The 21,487-nt window shown below is 33.5% G+C and overlaps 1 protein-coding gene across 1 annotated transcript in view; it reads right to left on the bottom strand.

Annotated features, from left to right (window-relative positions):
- LOC129231475 (CRISP/Allergen/PR-1-like) overlaps positions 1-21,487 on the bottom strand; it is a 153,845-nt gene that overhangs the window by 87,069 nt on the left and 45,289 nt on the right. Inside the window, exon 2 of the mRNA XM_054865801.1 lies at positions 5,447-5,765. Coding sequence (XP_054721776.1) covers positions 5,447-5,734 — 288 coding nt within the window. The 5' untranslated portion in view covers positions 5,735-5,765. The remainder of the gene's footprint in view (positions 1-5,446; positions 5,766-21,487) is intronic.

Raw genomic sequence — 21,487 nt, 5'->3', positions numbered from 1 at the left:
TGAATCATTTCTGCAGTGTACGAATTTTAGTTAAAGAAACAGAACCGACATTCTATTCAGTTCATTATGCTTGAAGATTTCAGTGGAAACTGGTTTTTGATCTGATTGAGCTGCATGCGTTTCAAATCTCTTTGCAGAGTGATAGTATCCATTCAAGATGTATCAAATTACAGAAGGAAGTAACTTTTAAAATATTCATGGATGGAGCAGATTTTGATACTCAGCATTTTAATTAGTTCACTAAGAGTTAGCGAAAGCCCGTATTGGTGTTTTTTTCTATTGAATTTATTGCGTTATTAAAAAAATAAGTGTGAATGTTATGCACATTTTCTTGACCATCTAGGAAGGGATGACACATCTAGAATTTTGTTAAAATAAACATTGTTTTTTTATTTCTAAAGGGAGGGGGATTGATCTGCCAGACTGTACAGTCATAGCACTATACTCGGTGCTGTAAATCATTTTAGTCGCAGGATTCTGTGAATTTATGTCCGTAAAAGACTATTTCACATCACCAAAAGTAATTAACTACATTTTTCCCGATGTGGGTTTTCAATCTCATTCATTAACGTTAACGTAACTGCTTCCAATGTTTTATTCATCTGATGATATAATTTTTATATAGTTGCAGTTAAAATGGATCTCTCAGGACTTTTTAACTTCAAAAAATCCCATGTTTTGAAAAAAATATATGTTATTATCCTTACTTTTCTGAACAGTTTTGTACCAAACGTTTAATTGTCGTCAAAATACTTCCGAAGTTATTAATCAAGTAGTAGGGGCTGTTTACATTGAGGACCATTGTGAATTCTAAGTTTAGACGCATTTTTCTCAGAACGTAATATTTCTGATTACCTGCATCATATTTAAACAAATTTTTGTGCTATTGCTCTGAAATTTTGTGTATATATTTTGTGTAACCTATTCTTGGACTTATACCTCAACTTAAGTAAAACTAATAGAAAAATGTTTTTTTAAGAGCAGGTTTTACATCATAATTATGATTTTTATACAAAATTTTATCATTAGTTGCTATAAAAAATATTTATTACTTTATGAGTTGAAACAAAAAATGTATAGCATCTTACTGTGACACTTGGCTGTGATTTAAGCCAATTTTGGAAAACATAAGTCCATTATTTGAGTCAGAATCATGCGCGGAGCAAAGTATTAACTTTTCGCGATTTGGAGGAAAATCCTATTATGTTTTGCATCATAGTATGAATTATTTTGAATGAAAACTCAATTTGAAGGTACTGCATTACACATTCATATGTGTATGTATAGTCATAAAAAAATCAACTTACCAAAATAGTTTCTTAATTAGATAAAACTTTTTGAACACATAGCTTTTTTCACATTCTCGTCAACGCCGGAAAAGTTCTGAATATGGCATATATCTATAGTTATACGTCGTTTTGTTGAAACGTTGTGCAAAGTGAAAGATGTGAGAGTGTGGCATAGGAAGAAAGGGGAAAGGATGAATATGACTGAATAAATATGCTTGGTCTTTCTATTTCTTCTTTTTGATAAGACAGACACTGTTGATAAATTGCTCCGTCCAAAATGGTTGCTAAAACTGTAAAAACGAATCTGAAACGTACCTGGAAAATAATGAGCAGCTGATATGCCCAATTTCTGCTAGTAACACATCTTGCAAAAAACAGGAATGTTTTCCGATAAAAGACAGTATCCTTCCTAAAATTATCCATTAATCTTTCTAAATGACTTAGAAATGTCTCAGGTTAAAGCCTAACATGTGTTTAGAATCTTCTGAGAAATTCTTAAGTAGGAGCTTGGCACCTTCTAATTTACCAAGAAGGCTCCAAAAGCATAATTGTAAGTGGAACCAAGCGTCTAACTTGTTCACAATTTGTGCAAAGCTGCGGATTTTAGTCTTCAGACTTAGTTGCTCGCATTTGCATTGTAATTAAGCTGGATAAGCCGTAATAACTTTCCTGCCGATACACTGAATAAATACGTTCAGTTTACCTATCAACTGGTAGCTAAAAATATTTTTCCCAACTGCAAGAAGTCTGCATTAGGGCAAATTGGAGCAATTCAAAAAACTTTTTCCAAAGATACTTAATTTTCACAGGAAATTGGTGAAAACCTGTGAAACCCCGAAACGTTCCACTGAAATCACCCGTAACGTTTCGGAATTTTTTATAGTGTAGTCACGCAAAAGAGCATTTCTTATTTGGTAGGGTCTTATTGTTAAAGTATATTTTTAGAGAAAACTGATTTTATCAATATTCAATAAAACTTATTTGCACTGTCTTCGTCATTTTAGACAATGTTTTTTTTTTTTTTTGAAAACTAAGCGTTGATTTTAAAATTCAGTTATATGTCCTATCACTCCCTAAAAAGGATGGATGAGACGATGGGATGTAAAGGAAGGCTGAAACATTTTTATCATTATTGTAAATGTTGTTTAAAACTAACATTGCAAACCTTAGTACCAATTTTATATATTTAAACCCGCTAAAATATCTTAATTTTTTGTTCTGAAACTAATGTTGTTCGATGTGGTAACAAATTATTTCTAAGGCACATTTTTGTTGAAACTGCCCCATTTCTCACAACTCTCTCATATATAAAAATAAATATTGAGAGACGCCTGGTTTGCCTGGTTAGTCCCTTTCAGTAGAACAATAAACTACTCACAGCAAATGTTCCACTAACAATGAGTATAAACTTTGTTGAGAAAAATGCACGATAATAAATAGATTAACCAATAAACTTTTCTTAAGCTATTGTTATTGACAAGATACAGCCATCTAAAGAATGAACACGATCAATAATTTCCCTGAAGTACAATCGATAACTGTTTTCCTTCCTTTTTTTCGATACATCTTCTTCATTACCGAAGTGTCTGAAACGCGAGACGTGCGTGGAAAACCAATCACCAAGTTCTCGCAATACAACAAGTAAAAAATAAATTACCTCAAAGAAGTAATGAATGGAAAAACAGCGAAGAGGCGATTCTCTTTCAAAAGAAATTAATCACAGAAATAAAATATTTCCAGTAGTGACTGACCTCAAGAAGGCATACGTTGGTTCATCTATGTGAATGAAGTAATTGATCAAGAGCGGTATAGCAAGAATAACCATGACTCTTTAGAGGCTGTTTTAGTACTTTTGTAGGGTTCATGGCTGTAGGGTGTGAGATTGTCTCACCTTAAGGGTCATTGTTAACCTCCAAGTAGTTCTTGGAGGATGAATACGTATTCCGTGGTTTTCGTATTTGGAGGGAATTTCATTCATGATACAGTCTCATATTCAAAATTGTAACATCATATTAAATATGAGGCAGTGAGAAGCAAAGAAATGTAAGTGGTAAAATGAAAAATTTGGAGATAACCAGTGTACATAGTAGGGGAACCTCTCATCTGTCTTTGGACAAAAGATGGTATACAAGTAGCCTTGGTAGTTGCTGCTATACATCATGATTTAGAAAAAAATTCAATGAAAGCCTAACTAGGATGTTATCTTTAAACGTATTTTACTCAAAACTTGAAAATGTCCACATACATCTCTTTGCTTCTCACTGCCTTATATGTATTGGTTATGAAATTTGTCGGTGAACTTTATGCATTCAACTTTGTCATGTGTACGATCGTAATCATCATAAATCATATGTTTTAATTGTCAATTTGGTGATAAAAATCAAGCTTGTCATTTGAGGCAGCGAAAAGCAAAGGGATGTAAGTTACTTTTTAAAGTTTCTTGTAAAAGACGTTTAAAGTTCAGATCCTAAGTACGCTTTCAACATTAAAGTTAGATTTTGAGTGAGAATCAATAGTTATTTCTTTCTTTTTTTTTCTTTCATAATTTTGAGAAATGTCTTATTTCCATCAGAGTTCGATATGCTAAGAAAAGATAATTTTCTAATTTTTCCAATGACTGTTCGAGACAATCACCGGTTTTTTTTTTTTTTTTTTTTTTAAATCATAATACCGTTTTTTCTTATGCACTGTTTCTTTAACACCACTGCTTGCTTCTTCGCTTGTTAATACTTATAAACAGCCCAAGAACTGCATATCTAAGTCCCATTGTTTTCTTGAGAACCATGGGTCGCGATCGAAAAGTTTCACATCATATCCGGCTCAAGAAAAAGACTAGTACAATCAGCCATTCCGCAGATGCATTTATTCCTCAATAAGAGTAATGACTATCTTTAGCTTTCATTGAATATCAAAAAGCAATAGTCGGAATAACTGTTTGAAAAAAAGAGTTGAAGTATATAATTTGGATGTTATAAGTGGTTTTGGTGTGATACCAGGCATTTTTTGTTTGTTATAACCAATCATATATAAAATATATAAAATCAATTTCTGCGTACAATTTTTTTTCCGATCAGTGTTTCGTATGTTATACGAGATGGAGTTTTTTTCTCGTGTAACCGAGAGTACCCTCCCTAAGACATATCTGAACAAAGGTTACTTTTCGTTATGGCTATTTGATGTCTTTTAGAACAGCATAACAGAAAAGTTTTTCTGCAAAATGTGCTAAAATTTTACATTCTAGCAAATCTAGAATGAAGGAGATCATAATCTAACTTAAACTTTTTTAGCTCCAAAAGCGCCTTGTATCCTGCTTTACAAACGACGAAACAGAGAAAATTCTTTAGCCACCAATGGCCGGTAGCAACAATTTCATCAGCATCCTCTTGTTTTTAAATAGTAGCCTTTTTTTTTACTCTAAGTACTTATCGATATTTTTTTTTTTTTTTTTTGACTTTGTTGAAATTAACAATTTAAAAGGTAGTACTATATTTTAAAAATATTTTTGTTTCACAAAGGCTGTATCTTGATTTTCACGTAAAAGATTTTATCTAATATACAATGCTCTTTGAATACTGTGAGTTCATTAATTAATTTTTTCAGGTGGCGATCAGGTGTTGCTTGAGAGGTGATTTTTGAATCGCTAATTTTGCTCCCGATTGTCTTGGTCACGGAATTGCTAGAGTTGTTTCCATTTAGAAAAAAATCTTGCAAAATAGTTGAACTCTCAAATGCATGATTTTCGTAAGATTCCCTCCCCCCCCCCGCTTTTTTTTTTGAAGGGCAACGCAATATTAATAGGACATAAGAAGTAAAACCATCGTGATATTAAGTAATCAATGCTATTTCTTTTTAAGCTAAATTGCAATCAATTTAGCCTAAAAAGATACTTTTTAGTTAGTCGCTCGTTTTATGAATAAAATACGTATTTTTCTCCTCGTTAGAAAACCATTCGATAGGAGAAGCGAAGAAGATCATCACTTTGTAGTCTTTCCGGAGTTCAAAAGAGAAAAGTTTTTTTTTCACCTCGTAACTCCGAGACACATGCGTAAGATTTGCGCTATAAATTTGGGCCAAACAATATTTTACTTCTCAAAATATTATTGAAAAGTCAGACAAAATTGTAAAAAGTTTCATTGAAGGAACAATAAAAGACTCACCATTTGCATCATGTTAGCTGCTGGAGGTTGGTTATTTGTCCTTTCATAACCTTGGGCAACAAGACTTCGAAGATAATTGTGCTTCCATACAATAAAGTCCTTTTCTGGCTTGTTTATGCCTCTTGAATAAATTGTGCATCTTGGATTTGGTGGTCTACAAGCCGTGTGTTGATAACTGAACCTCATATAAATAAGCGGACATCCTTGGTAGTAAGGCGTTCGACTATGAGCTAGGAGCACCAACTGGTTTAGCACTATTATGCTACATAACGTAAAGACGTGATTCATTTGGTCAGATAATTTTGGCAATTTGATGTGCCTGAAAGAAAAAAACAATGGAAGTATTATGTGGATGATTTTAGAAGAAACATTGTACGGTTACAACAAATTACAATCACACTATAATCCCTTTAAGGAAAATCTATACAAATAAAACAAAGAATATGTGTGTATATATGTATTTTCCTTATACAAATCCACAGTTTACGTCGTATCTCGACCAAATTCGGCAGGGAGGTACTTGAGCGCCCGAAAAGGAACGCAGGGGGGGGGGGGGGGGGTCGGACTCCAAAAAAGTACCGAACCGTTCGAATTTGAATTTTAGGACCCGCAAATGGCATTAAATGGTTCTTTCTACCCGAAATAATTATTGTTCGATTTTCTTGTTTTAGGTTCCATCCGAAAGCACCCGAAAAATAACCCGGAAATTGATTTATTTCCTTCGAATTTCAAAAAAAAAAAAAAAAAAAAAACAAGGGTGTAAAACCACCGGGGGAAAAGTTCAAAGCATTTTTAAGCCTAATGGAACTCTATTACTTTGTCCGTAACTTTTTTTTTTTTTTTGTCAGTAAAAGAATAACGAACAAAATCGGAGACACATGACGGCACGGCTGATTAATTAATTTAGACGATTTGACGTGGAATGATCCCAATGTCAAATCGGAAATTGATCGTTTGCCAACGAGCTCAATTTAAAGTAGCGTGAATAAAATCATTTTTGATCCGTTGCCATTTTTTTCTCGACTGTGAAAAAAATTAAATTCTTGCTTTTTGCTTTGAAGTAAAATTTTCCCCTTTGATTATTTTTCGGCCATTCATCCTTTTTTTTTTTTTTTTTGACTGCCATCAGATGATACTCAAGGATTTCAGTTGTATTAATAGAGGGTTGTTAATTTGTTCGGGACTTTCAGATTTGCGAATTCTAATTTGATTTAACTAGAAGTATTTATGTCTTTTTTCAAACATAAATTTTCAACAAAAGTGAAACAATATTCACATCTCAGCAAAACTCTTTACGCTTACCATACTTCGGGTTGCAGTGTTATCAATTATCAACAAGATGTCTCATAAGGAGGATAAAAAACTGAGATTTCTCTGTCTTTTGTTAATCATATAACGCCGATTAGTGATCTTCCATGATGCAAAATTCTCAAACGCTTCTTTCAGATTCTGTTACACTGAACTAAAACGAGCGAATCTCAAGTAAAAATTAACTCTACTATTTCCCAACAAGCTTGATTAATGATCAACATGGTCATTGTAAAATTACCTTGGCAGTCCTCACATTCAAATCATTAAATTTACTGCCCCAGAAGATGTTCGGCAAAGCTAAGTGATCAATGTCAACCTTGAGAACATTACAGGTTAAAGACCTGCTCTATGTAAACGCGCTAACGATTGCAACTTTGAAAATGACCTCAGGACTCGCATAATTAAGTGTCTTATTAAGGAATGTATACGGCTGAATTTCTTATTATACTATGAATAAAACAAAACGATATTTTCCTAATGATGTGTAAAACCCGATATATCCGAATATTCTAGTCGGATATAACGAGTTCTTCTACGTAGAAGTCTACTTCCGTTCCATACCTGAAAAGACCATGCCATCGAACAAAAAAGGCTCATTATTTTTCGTAGCATTGAAGATAAAATATCTATAATATATTTTAAATGTCGTTTAGCATTTATTTAAAACGACTAGAAAATAACGCGTCATGGTTTGACGGGGGCAAATTGCTTCTTTTTATCAAAGAGATTGGCCGTCAAATTTGCCATTTTCCAAAAATTATCTGTACCTTAAAGCCAGACGAACGTAAGTCACATTTTCTCTACTTCGCAGGAGAGCGTTCAAACGTTTATTTACAGTTTTCGAAGATGGAGACTTGTGCTCTTAAAACATTGTCAAATAAATATAAAGTTTTTTTTTTTTTTTTTTTTTTTTTTTTTTTTTTAACAGAATTACGTTGTTATGGCTTAATGTGGAATAGGGTTCTATATGCAATGCAGTTATAATCTAAACATAACAATTTTTGAACGTGTTAGTATGGCTCTACAGTAGATATATATGAGAGAAAAATGTTTAAAACTTATACACAGAATTCTATGAACAAAGTTAAGTAACCATTCTGTTCCAACTCTTGAAATTAGCAGCTCATCAAAAGTTTTAAATTTTTAAGGATTTCCTTTCCAATATCATAATTAATATAAAGCTGTCTCAGCTCGTCAACATTGTCAGAAAATATTGTTTTAGCGTATCATCGCGATTTCAATCAATAAATCTCGTTTGTGTTATACAACTAATTTAATTTACTACTTTTTGCTAAAAATAAAAATGAATTTGAAACATATACCATCAGCAAGCACGAAGATAAATTTTTATATCACGCCAGCATAAGGAGCGGTCTTCCCACGTTGGCAGCAGCTTGTATTAATGAATTAAATTCTAAAATTTTCAGAAAAGTATTTAACACAACTAGACTAAAAGTAATTTTAAAACGGACGTACATCAATGAAACGGAATTTTGCAAATCTACCCTGTTTCACAAAAGCTGATAAAACTGGCAAGAAAGCGCAGACGATATTACTAAAAAATGAAAACTAAACCCAATATTCTTTTTGAATGTATAAAAAAAATCATTCATTTTTCATCAAATAACGATGATTAAGAAACAAACGATATTTTATAAAGATAAATAACCTTCACTTTTTCCTTTCTCTTTGAGAATCCTAATTTTATAATTACAAAGCAGACGATAATTTGAGTTGTTGATGACGTCAGGAGCGTTTACTCGATCCGTTTTGGCTATTATTTTTATGAAGACTTTTAATGCCATTTATTATTTTCTCAGTTACATCAAAATTTCTATTTAAAAAAAGGGAGAGATTTTATTATGATAAAAAAAATTTTTGTTTAGTTTTAGGATATTTTGTAAGCGTATGGTAACACATCGTCGCTAAAAAGACTAATGGACATATCTCACTTTTAAACATTTTACAGAAAATCGATTTAAAGATTTCTAGTTTACTGTATCGCTTGAGAAACACCACCAGTGTGAGGGGACTATAACGTTTTTACTATTTATTGTAGAGATACACCCATTGGTCATACTATAAAATCGACTTTGGACATTTCTGGGGTGGTCGTAACTCATTTCTCGATTTTTTGAGTTACGGCCCATTCGTCTTTTTAGCGACGACATATTTTATTATACATTCATTACATACATATCGGTTGAAAATCAAGAATAAAAATCCCCTGTTGAAATAAAACAGCTCTAAACAAAGTTATCGCTGAAAGCTTCTAGGTTCAAACCATTAATCTAAAATATGAAGAGATTAATTAAAGATTGTGATATTTCTCTAGCGGTCGGTCTTTCAATGTAAACGTGTAAAAGATTAAATTGGGCAATAAAATAAGAAAAAATTTTCAGGAATTTTATCGTAATTCGCTGAGCAAAAATACACTTAACGATGCGATACGTAGATTACAAACATAAACAAGTTTCAATGAACCTTATCCAAAGTATACCAATTAGTTTGCAAAGGCATAAATTTCATTAAAAAGACAAAATATCGCAGGATGTTTGTGATAGAGACAAAAAAGATGGCCAGAGTTCCGATAAGTTTCGATAGCGAGACATAAAAATCTTCGTGGATTTCAAAAATGATAAGTGACTAACAGGGGATGAAGTCATGGATAAAATTTGACTTTGATGAGTTATTTGTTTGTTTTAGAAGATTATATAGAGCGTGTGCTTCATCCAGGGGCACCCGAGCTAAAACTTTTCGGAGGAGGAATTTCTCAATTTATCGAATAAAGAGAAACTCCAAATTTTACCGAATAATTAAATTAGAATTACTTGTATGCCAACGTAATTATATTTAATGAGAAGAGACATTAAGCATCATTAGAAAAATAACAAATATTTGCAATATTGCCTCATAATTTTCCGATTTCTCAGTCAAAATTTGTCCAATAAGAATTTTTTGGGAAGTCACAGGGACCTCCCGTGACCTCTCATCTTATCGCACCTGGTTTCAACTTTCATTTTTGAGGGGCACTCTAACCGACTAATGTAATGCATGATACTAAAAAATCTCTATCTCAAGTTAAATTTGATCAGAATTGTGGAACATTTTTATCATTTTAATGCTTCCGACCTAATCCCCAAGACCTTTGGTTTTCAATAGATGTCTTCCTTTTTTTTTGGGGGGGGGGGGTAGCTAGAAATTATCTTTTTGCCATTTCTTGTTTTTTGTTCATATCATCAGCCATGTCGTAGTTATTATACCGTATTAAGTAAGGCATTACATAAGGGGAGCTGCCTTATCCGACATTTTGGTTCCAAGTCTGTCGTTCGACGAAATTAGCAAGTACAAAAACCTCATTGCAGAAAACTAGTGCACAAGCTTTAGTGGTGTTGCTTGATTCGAGTTTGATAACTTCATTCTGTAAATGAAGAAAGATTAATTATTACAAATTTAAAGCAAATAAGGTGGGAAAATGAGGGTTATAATCAGTAAACATTTCCCGATACATTTTAGTTGAATTTGTGAACTAAGTAAATCTTTCTAGTTTTACCTTAAGTGACATTTTACTAAACTAATAATCATATGTTTTACGACATAGCAACCAGCGAATATCATAACGTACTTATAAATACTAGAAACAAGGTTGAATCCACTGCTGCCTTAGAACCAAAATGTAGGATACGCCGGCCTGTCATTTTCAATGAATTCTACTAATAAGCGAGGTTTATTTCTTCGAGTCCTGTTACCGTGAGCACAGTGTGTGTAGTGTGCGACAAACTGCTCCAAATTAATTTTGGTCTTTTTTCGTCTTTTTCAAACCAATTTTCATTCCAATATATTTGTTACATCATCATCAATATTCGTTTGATTCAGTTGTTTCAGGTTTTTCTGCTATATTCTTTGAATCCCAACCGGCAGTATTTTTGGAATATAGACCACGAATGAAGCCGACTATGACATCGATTCACGTAAAGAGTATAATGTAAAAAAAAATCCGAAAAGTTACTGATCATTTCCGTGGAGAATTTTGGAATTTCACAGGTTTGCATATATTTATTCGTAAAATTAAGTACCTTTCCAAAAACAGTTTCATGAATTGCTACATGTTGAATGAATGCAGACTATTGTGAAAAATATGTTTAGCTACCACTTTAAATATTGACTGAACGTGTTTATTAAGTAAGCTTAGTTCGTTTGTAGATGAGTAATATAAGTTCGATCACGGGCAGCCCAAATAGATTAAGCTCTCAATGAGAGCGGATAGCTTCTGCTCTGTAAGACAAGAACGATGCTACGTTCTTACTTGCAGTTCTGTCTTAGCTTTGCCCATGGTTGCATTCATGTTTTTGGATCTTTCATGGTAAATCACGAGGGTTCTAGCTAATTACATTAAACCTCCCAAATTTTGTTGAAGGTTCCAAAGACATTACAGTCTTTAACTGGGAAAATTTCCAAATTCTTCAGAAAGGTTACTGATATTTAGCAGAAAAGGTTCCTGATTTTTGCAAGATATGTAACTGGCAGAAATTGGGCATATCAACTACCCATTGTTTTCCAGGACCGTTTCTGAATTGTTTTTACAGTGTACCAAACGTTTTCCTGACTTATAATCTCAAAAGTGCTTAGCATGTCAATGCTCATTTTCCAAATAATTTCAAATATATCGACTTACGAATGTTTACATATTATTTTAGTGTTTTTGCGCTGGAGATTGTTTATTTCACAGTTACATTACGTAAGCAGCACAGGAGTCTTCTTTGGTGATGAATTGCATTTTCATGTATGATGTTAAAATATTGAAAATGAACGGATTTAATCGGGTTATGCCATTCCTCTATGTTATTCCACGGTTGACGTTTTCATAGTTCACGGTTGATTTTGCGAAAATACTCTTGGGAAGGGTGATATACCAGCACGAAGAACGTTCATATAGTAAGAGTCAGAAAGTATTTGATCTTTTCGATAGAAACGGTGAGTATCCACGTATTCATTGTTCTTTGAATTGGTCCTAATCATGTTGTATTGTTTTTTGTACGTAGAAACCTCGGGCCCTAATTTTTCATCTTGTAGCACGTAATAGAAGCACGTTGTGTAACTGCAATTTATATCTCCATTTAGTTGGAAAACTGCACGTCAAAATTCTCGTTGCAAAAGCATCCGCTTATAGTGGGGCCACGTGAAAGAATGGATGCTATATCGCGGAATCGCAATAGCTCTGCAAAAGGTTGTGCCTCTACGCAGCTTTTTTTGAAAGAAAAAAAAATTGAAAGACTATTATCTGAAATTCAATTACTAATAGCATAGGACATGACGAAGTATTATTTACTTGTTCTTGATACAATAAAAGCATTCAAAGACTCAAATACAGATCCTTCAATTAGGTATTTGAAACAGATCTAGTTAAAATATCGAAAGCTTCTAAAAAAGAGCTTTAGTTCCTTACATTTCACACAGCTGTCGATAAAACTCAGCTCCATTGTCATGATATCCATTAAAACTTGATAAAACTGTTCAAAAGATGGCAGTGTAATCAGAGGTGGATACAGACAACCATTTTAGGAGTTATTCCCTCCCCTACCCCCCTCCCCTCCAACGACCGAACTTTTGGTTTTGCTTACGAAGCATTCCAGAAAATACTTGGGTATCTATAAAAGCACCAAATCGGCCAAGAAAAAGACCAGTAATAGGCATAAACGTTACAAATTGATTTAATAGACAATGAGGAAGTAGTATTTCAAATATCAACTTTCAAAAATAATTAATGAATTGAAAACATTACAGATATCTTTTACATTTTACTTATATAGTGCTCAGTACTAAAATTAGTTGATAATAAATCCAAAACATTTTTTAAAGTAAAAACAAAAGTTTTAAGAAACATGATGATGATGATAAAAACGATCTTTCAGACCGCAGATTGCATTAATTGTTATTGATTAAAGAAGGCTTCGACCGGGGTTTGACTGTCTGCAAGCCCGTCTGTTCAGATTTTTCCCGGGGGTGGGGTGGGCAAAGAGTATCTACTCAAGTCATGTTTCATCGGAGAACAACGAAAACTACGTAAAACAACTAAGTAAAAACATTAATTTTCTTCATTATTCTAACTTAATGAACTGAACAAATATATCCGTTCAATACACTTGAGGTCCTTCGACGTTTTTTTTTCTTTCTTTGCACCTTCGAAATTTGCCTTTGTTCCCCCCCCCCCCGCCCACCCATGAAACTATGTGCCTTCGGGGTTTTTTTTTCCCCCCGTCCTTGACTTTTTGTGCCCACAAACCTGTGTGACTTCGTTTTTTTTTTTTTTTTTTCTTCATCTTCTGTGCCCTCAAACCTGTGCGCCTTCAAGTTTTTCTTTTTTTTTTTCGCTTTTCGGGACTTAAGTTTGGCGCCTTCTTGAGGACTTAGCTGGTCGGAATATATGGTCTTTTACATTGAATGACACACGTCATTTTGTTTCACATTCACGTTAATCTCTCCTTATCTCTAATTATATTCTTAGTAAACATCTTTCTCTCCGATGCAGATAATTTAAATTCTTTGCCATGTTCTGATGATAAGGATTCAAGTTTCACTTCGTGTGTAAAACTCATCATTTTGAAGCTCTGTTGTCCGTCTGTCATTCCAGTTTGCTTCTTCGATTAACTAAAATCCTGATGCAGTTCTCTTAGAATTTTCTTGACCCAATAATACATCGTTATTGTGTTTCTTCATTTTGCTTCCTTCCTTTATTCGTTCCGCAGTGTATTACGTAACTCGGAACTTATATTTATGACTTGCATTGCAGAACGATGTGATTAAGTTATTAATAACACTTTTCGACATATAGCTAAATTTATTCATAAAAACTTTATCGTTACTACAAATACGTTTTCATTCATTTTTTGAAAAGAAAAAATCCTTACATTTTGGTTAATGATTCAGTTCCTTATTATTACCAAACAGAAAACATCGCTACTCATTTTTCAGTGTGACGTTAAATACAGCCAATTTGGACTGATGAAGATGCATTGATCTAGAGTTATTTATGCAAATAGCAAACGGATTTTGATTTCGCATTACAAAATTACTGTAATCATCGGCGTTTATGAGTGAAATTTCGTATTATTATTTTTAAACAAAATTTTCAAAAACACTAAGTATGTTTAACGCAAATAAGCAATCCTTACGATGGCAAATAAGTGATTTACTTAACATCCGCTTCGTCGTTAGCTTCATTTAAGACTCTTAGCTATATTTATTGCACCACTATTGATTGCAATGTAGTAGATATGTTACAATTTTTAAATCATGCAGTTCCCAGCAAAAAAAAAAAAAATCTCTTTTAATGCTCTTCGCTGAAACATAGTATTTATCAACCGTGGAGTTACACCAAAAAAATTCCAAAACGTTACTGGTAATTTCCATGGAACGTTTTGCAATTTCGCAGGTTTTCACTCATTTCCTGTTAAAATTCAGTATCGTTGTCAAAAAGCTTTCTGAAATGCTCCAAATTTCAGGAATGCAGGCTTCTCACTGTTGGGAAAAATATTTTTAGCTACCAATTTAAAGAATAACTGAACGTGATGTTGTGAGATTCCGGGTTGTTGTCCCGTGGTCTGAGTGTTGTGTCCCCATCGACCGCATCTGCGGCGGTTACCTTCAGTGTTTACGTGGTCGAAGCTTTCAGGAAAGCGACTTCCAAGCAACTGAATTTGTGACTTCCTAGCAACTCACCAGTTGCTAGGAAGTCGCTTCCCTGGAAGTCTCGACCACGTAAACACTGAAGATGACCACCGCAGATGCGGTCGAAGCGTTTGGAAAAACAACACTCAGACCACGGCACAACAGCCCGGATTCTCACAATATCATTGACACTGGTCGTGAAAGCGTTCATTCTTACAATAACTGAACGTATTTATTAAGTGCATCGGCTGAGAACGGTTACGACCCTTACAGGTTGTCTAAGCTCCCAAAGGGAGGGAATAAGTCACAAAACTCCGCAGCCATCCAGATTGACGAAGCTCCAAGTAAGACCGAATAAGTCACTAGATTCCGCAACTCTGCAAGAAATGCAAGTAGGTGAGATGCTTGGTACTTGCAATTCTGTCTTAGCGTTGGCCCTAGTTGCAATAATGCATTTTGAGTTAGTTTTGCAAATCGGGAAGGTGCCAAGCTTCTGTATTATTTTGAAAGATTTAAGAATGGTTTCAGGAAGGTTAGTGATTTTTAGTGGGAAACATTCCTGTATCTTGCAACATACGTTATTGACAGAAATTGGGCACATTAGCAGTCCATTATTTTTCAGTAACTTTTCTGAATCGTTTTACAGTGTACCAATAAAAATAAAAATTATCTGTTGATCCACTTCCCAACGAAAAAAAATTATAAATTATTATTTTAAAATATCGATAACTTTTTGCATCATCATCGTTATTATTGATGTTTTTTTACAAGCATATTTGAAACACAAAACAAAAAAAAAATGTTTGCTGTTGTTGTCGTTACTAGATATACTGTTATTTACAGCTGGGAGAGGCATGAGATTAAAACGTTGGCTATCTGTAAACAAATATTAGCTACAGCTGATGTAATAGATAATGAAACGGTGTTAACAGTTTGTGTAATAGCAAATATATTTGCATTTAGAATACGATATTATAAGCTTTCGAGTAAAAAGTTATGAACTGTAAAACACTTAAAATTTAAAAGAGCTAAGTTAACAGTTCTCTAACCTTCGTTAATGTTAGATCTCCGCAGAAAATTATTTCGCTTTATTTTCGTTTTTAAGGAAAATAATAAATTGAAATTTTCCCCGCCTGGCCGCCGGGTGGAAGGTATAGACCTACCACCGTTGCGGACGGGGGAACCATGGAATGAAAACTAAAATTTTCGTCTCGGTAATTATTTCTATCAGAGTTTTTTACCCTTGATAAAAATTACCCCTGATTTGCATTAAAATCACTCGCTGATTGAATGCAAATTATTTGCATTCAATAAATTGATTTAAACTTTTATCCACGTGGAATATGAAGGAGGAATGAATTTCAATTTTACAAGCAACTTTTTCCCCCATTATTCAGCCAAAAAGCAAACAATGTGCGCAGAATCTCCGCAACTTTCCTCGATTTTTGAATCATAAAAAATAGTTTTTAGTACCGCTAAATTTTGAGTTTTTTTTTTCATGTTTAGGTGCTGTTAACATCTTGAGGTTAATAGCATCTTGCCCCGAGCGAGAAACGGTGACGTTTCTGGTTCTAAAGCTCCTTTTTGGGGGGGGAGAGATGCAGATGCTAGAGTTGCGGTGCAAATTTTGGAGGGATGCAGTATGCCGTAACTCCACGATGGAAAGAGCCACAGGACTTGCTCCCGATGCTCTCAAGAACACACTGTAAAAAAAAAAATCTGAAACCTTACCGTGCGGCAAAAAAAAAAACCTTCAAAATGCTTCTGACATAGTCTTGCTGATTCTTACATATAATGACCCCCTGAATTCAAACATGACCACCGTTTTCCCCCATCACGTCCTTTTCTTTTTGGAAATGATGCCTCCCCTTCCCCCCATATTTTCTCAATTTTCGACAAATTCACAGCAATTCTTTTATTTGGAAGAAATGGGAACATTATATTAGACATTAACTCTTCTGAGAAACCAGAGATGCGCAACGTTCAAAAGCATTAACATTTGGAGTAAGTTGGGTGTCTCATGGGGGTTATTCCTTCTGAAGTATTTGAAAATTCGTCAGAACCGATCTTTTTTCTATGCATTTATTTTACAAGAAATTTGATCTGTAAATTACACATTCTGGTGAATTTTTCGATAGCTTCATAGGTAGTTTCACACTTTCATACAAAGGAAAATTCACATTATGGTGAATTTACCTTTGTATTTAACTACTATCTTATGCATTCGCTATATTTATCTCGGATATTAAATATAACATAACTCATTACACTTTTTTTTTTTTTTTAATTTTTCCGATAAAAATTGAATGACATTTCTGCATTTTTTATAAAGAAATGTTTGCTGAATGAATAATTTATTTTTCTAAAATAAATATTAACCTTAAATTTGGTTTTTATGCATTAAAATATGTACATCAAAGAGTACTATCAGCTTGCCAAATGTGCACATTAAGATAAATTAAACCACAAGTTAGGAAGTTTTTGCCTCTCTCGTAAAATTACCAAAACGGCCTTTTGTTACAATAAAGCGGCTCATTTGCTAAAATGATTTAGCAGCTTCCTGGTAAATCAGAATGGGGCCAAGCTACTAGTGTCATAAACATGCGTTAATTTTCCTGATTTATTCCAAAAGCGTGAATGACCCGTCTGGGGGGGGGGGGATTCTGAGTTCTTCAGAGAGTTTTCAGGTTAATTTCAGGAATGCAACTGAGATTGAATAGGAAAGTTTCCTGTCTTCCAGATATGTTACTGACTGAATTATTTTCATTTTTTCTACCATTACCAGAATTATTACCATTATTTTCCAGGAATGTTCGGAATTTTTTTTTACAGTGTACAATAGCATCTGATATTCAATTCTTAAACTTTTAATGTAAATTATCAGTGTTATTCTACAATTCAGCTCAAGATTATTGGCATTCGGCCTTGCATCAAATCAATTTGATCAACAAAATCGGTAAAAAGCAATATAAGCATGGGTTGTTCAATCAAGCATTGGAGAAACAAGTCTTTTTTTGTGAATCGTCATTGTTTTCTTACAATAAGAATAAATTTCACATGAAAATTCTCGCCAAGCTTTCGGATAAGGAGCACATTGAAAAAATCTCAACTGCCGCAAAATCAATGCTTTTGACTCTTCTACCGAGCGCCATTAATGCTGAGCCACACTATACCTGTTTCTTTTGTTAAATCTCTTCACGAAAACGTTAACATCCAATTCACATTTCAAGATACATTGCCCACTCTGACTTTTCAGAGCGAGCACACTAGAGCCATCTAGAAAATCAGAATACACCACGCGTTGAAACACGACTTTCGTTATTCAATTAGTTCAAGTTATAATAAATACTGGTAGTTTTAATCACAGCTGCAAACTGCTACGAAAAAATCGTAGTTTCCACGAGTTACAGCTTTAAACTACGACGTTACGAAAGCGGGTCCAAAAATTACGACTGTCTGTTTTTCTAATTTATAATCCCAAGAACGCAAAGAAAAAAAAACGGCATGAAAACTGAACCGGTAAGTTCAGAAAATCAAACTTCTACACGTATGCTGGCAATATCTGCGCAACAAGCATCGCTCTTCGAAAGTTGCATGGTGTAAAGATGGATCGGTTTTTAAATCGCGACGCTGATCCAGTCATTGAATCTGCGGCAAAAATGTGGAAGAACTGCCAAAAATTCCGTGATGAATAGAATTTTTTTTAAAATTACCTATTAAAATATTTTCTCTATCATGTTTGAAATTTGTTAAGTATCATTGTTTTTGTTCATTATACTGTTCACAATTCATCAGTTTAAATCTGCATCAGTGGCCACATCCCCCCCCCTCCTGCATAATGCTGCTACGATTTCGGATTTTTAAAAATTGGCAGCCCTGGTTTTAATGCTTGCTTAGAAATATTAGAGTGGAGTGAAAAAAAAATTGAATTTTCGAATTTTGAACTGTCTGGGGTCTCAACAGTTGCTTTTCAGTACCAGAAGATTCCAATTAAAAAATTTGCCTCCTTGGACAGTACCTTTGGGTACCCAAATGGCAGTCTTGATGTGGTCCCTTTGAGCCTGGCGACTTGTGGTAATGTTAAACTTTTTATAGCAGTTTTAGAAACTGCCCTAAAAATAGCGAAACAATAAAGCTCTTTTTTTACATGTTTTACGTCAGAAGTTCTAGCCAATAAAGTTCATATCGAACAAATCCACCACTTAGATCAAAAAGTAAAGGACTCAAATTTGTTCGCATAGCCTTCTTTATTTTTTTATTTATTTATTTTTTTGTTTTGTTTTGGAAATCAAGCAAGGTCAACTTAGGCAGTGAGAAGCAAAGGGATGTAAGTTTTCAAATTTTGAGTAAAGCGCGTTTAAAGATAACTTCTCAGGTAGGCTTTCACTGATTTTTTTTTCTTCAACATTCTGTTCAGCAGCACCTACCAGGACTACTAGTACTATCTCTTTCCTCAGGACAGAGGAGAGGTTCACCTACCTTTTGTACTGGTTATCTCCAAATTTTAAATTTTGCAGCTTACGTCCCTTTGCTTCTCACTGCCTCAAATGAAGAAATGAATCATGAAAATGGGATGCTATCCAACATCTTTCGAATAAAAAATGTTTTGTTAAAATCGCACTACTCCCTTAAATATCGTAGGGGGTTAGACTGAGAGACAGTCAGACGCACATTTACACATCTCAAAACCCTGATTTCAATATTTACTTCATTATTTTATACCCTCTTGAGTTTTTTTTTTTTTTTTTTTTGAAGACAATTTTAGGATGCATTTTATTTTCTTTCTTTCTGTTTTTTTTCCCTTTCATTTTACTTTTACGAGAAATTCGACTTAACATAATGTTTTAAGACTCACTTGTAGTTTTCATATAACTCTTCATTGTTAATAAGAATTATTTTACCTGTTTTCGGCTTTTTAGCTATGTTCTTACTGTAAGTTGAGCCTCCTTTCACTTTTTTTTTAAAAACTTCTACAAGGCTAAAAGAAGCAAGGCGCAATTGTAAACTATAGTAAAAATGGATCTACCTAAGTACTTGTACTTCCGTCATAGGATGTTTAAAATTCGTTTAAACGAATCATAATTGAAATTTCCTTAATGGCAAATAAGTTTTTGAATTCAAGTAGTGCAGATGGACAATATTAATCCTATTTCTAAATGTTGTAATTTTACATGCACTTCGAGCCATCCTTTAAAGTTTTTTATTCATACTAAAATCGAAATGAAAAACATCTGCTACAGAATTTACTTAAGTAACATTTCGTTTAGAAAATTCTCAACTCAAAACGTTATTGTTCATATTTACATTACACTTAAAGTTAAGAGTTAAAAAAATGACGAACAAAGGACATTCGATAGGAAAGAAATTGGAAAAGAGAAAAAAAATAAATAAAAACTATTTGGGGAAATATTCTTCATGATGACCGTATTTAAACATTTAAAACGATATAATTAAATCATATACTTCACAAATATCCTATCAGAAAGGAATTGCCAAATTAAAAAAATAGAGCCATATGATAAAAGTAAGTTTTCCGGAAAAAAAAAGACTGCAAGAGGTGGAAAGTTATCCCAGAATTGAGAACAACTCACCTCTTAGTAGAATATGTAATATTCATCCTACTAGCCAATCGGAATTTTGTCATTTAAGAATTCATTTAGAACAATTTTGCTGTCAAGCATACCTTCAAAGTCTTTTGACAGTTAAAGGTCCTGCCAACCTATCAAACAGACTGTATAGAACTCGGTCTTATACACTGTAAAAAAAAAAATACCGTTACTAAGTATTTTAGTGTTACGTTTCGGGATTTCAATGGTTTTTATCCACTTCTTGGAAAAATCAAGTATCATCGTCAAAATGTTTCCTGAATTGCTACAAGTTGTACGAATGCACACTTCTCACTGTTGTGAAAAATGTTTTTAGCTCCCAGTTTATAGATTAACTGAGCGTATTTATAAAGTGTATCGGCTTCTGGTCGTCTGTCCATACTAATTAAACTCCCAAAGGGAGCGGATAAGTCTTGGACTACGTAACTCTGCAAAAAGACGAATAAAGTTCTTAAGTGTAATTCAGGTTCAGCTTTGTTCATGTATGTAACACTGCTTTTGGAAACTCCTTGATAAATCAGGGCAAAAAAGACATCAATCTGTCGTGTTATACCTTCCTAAGTTAATTTTCCAGAATATGACTGGTTTTAAACCAGAAGATTTCTGAATTTTTCAGGAAGGTTACTGAATTTTAGCGGGAAAACGTTTTTGTTGTTTGCATGATATGATAATGGCAAAAATTGGGCACATCAGCTGCCCATTATTTTTCAGGAACGTTTATGAATCGTTTTTACAGTGAAGAGGTTGACAAACCTTGGAAACTAACCTTATTTGATACGTGTAACTTTATGACTCCGCTCCTAAATTAAGAGAATTGTTTATAACTATTTTAACTTTTAATGTCAACTTTCTCTAGGCGATTTAAAACGATTTTATTTATTTATCATTTTTTAATTTATTTTATTCAATATGTTTTTTAGCAATTAATTCTCGTTTTTGAAATTTTTTATTTTTCGACATTTTTACACATTCCTTCAAATTCTAAAGAATGAATCAAAACGTCATCATCACCATAGTTTTCTTGCAATGTATATTTTGTTGCTCCAAACGAAATCTTAATCGTTCTTCCTTTTTTTTTTTTAATTCATCTTTACACTCGTTAAACGAATCTCTTTTTACTATATTCAACGTACTTTTCGAACAATGTACGCACTCAGTAACCCAGATGTTGAATAATGTAAAAGCACTTATTTACACGTGTAGTAATTTTCGCGAAAATAAAGATATCGGTGATTTCACGAGCTGACAATTTCGCGAATTTTATGTGGAAAGAGAATTATATCCATAAAAAATATTTCACGAGATTTAACCTTTCGCGATTACGACGAGCTAGTGAGAACCGTGAAAATTAAACACACAAATTTTACAGTGATTCATAATTTCAACGTTTCCCTTCGACATAGAATAAAAAGACTTCAAAAAATTCACTTTTGCTAATCAACTCTTTGTTTTCCCA

Source organism: Uloborus diversus, chromosome 10, assembly GCF_026930045.1.
Source record: "Uloborus diversus isolate 005 chromosome 10, Udiv.v.3.1, whole genome shotgun sequence".
NCBI lineage: Eukaryota > Metazoa > Arthropoda > Arachnida > Araneae > Uloboridae > Uloborus > Uloborus diversus.
Note: the sequence above shows the minus strand (reverse complement) of the source record. Positions and strands in the feature narration are given on the sequence as shown.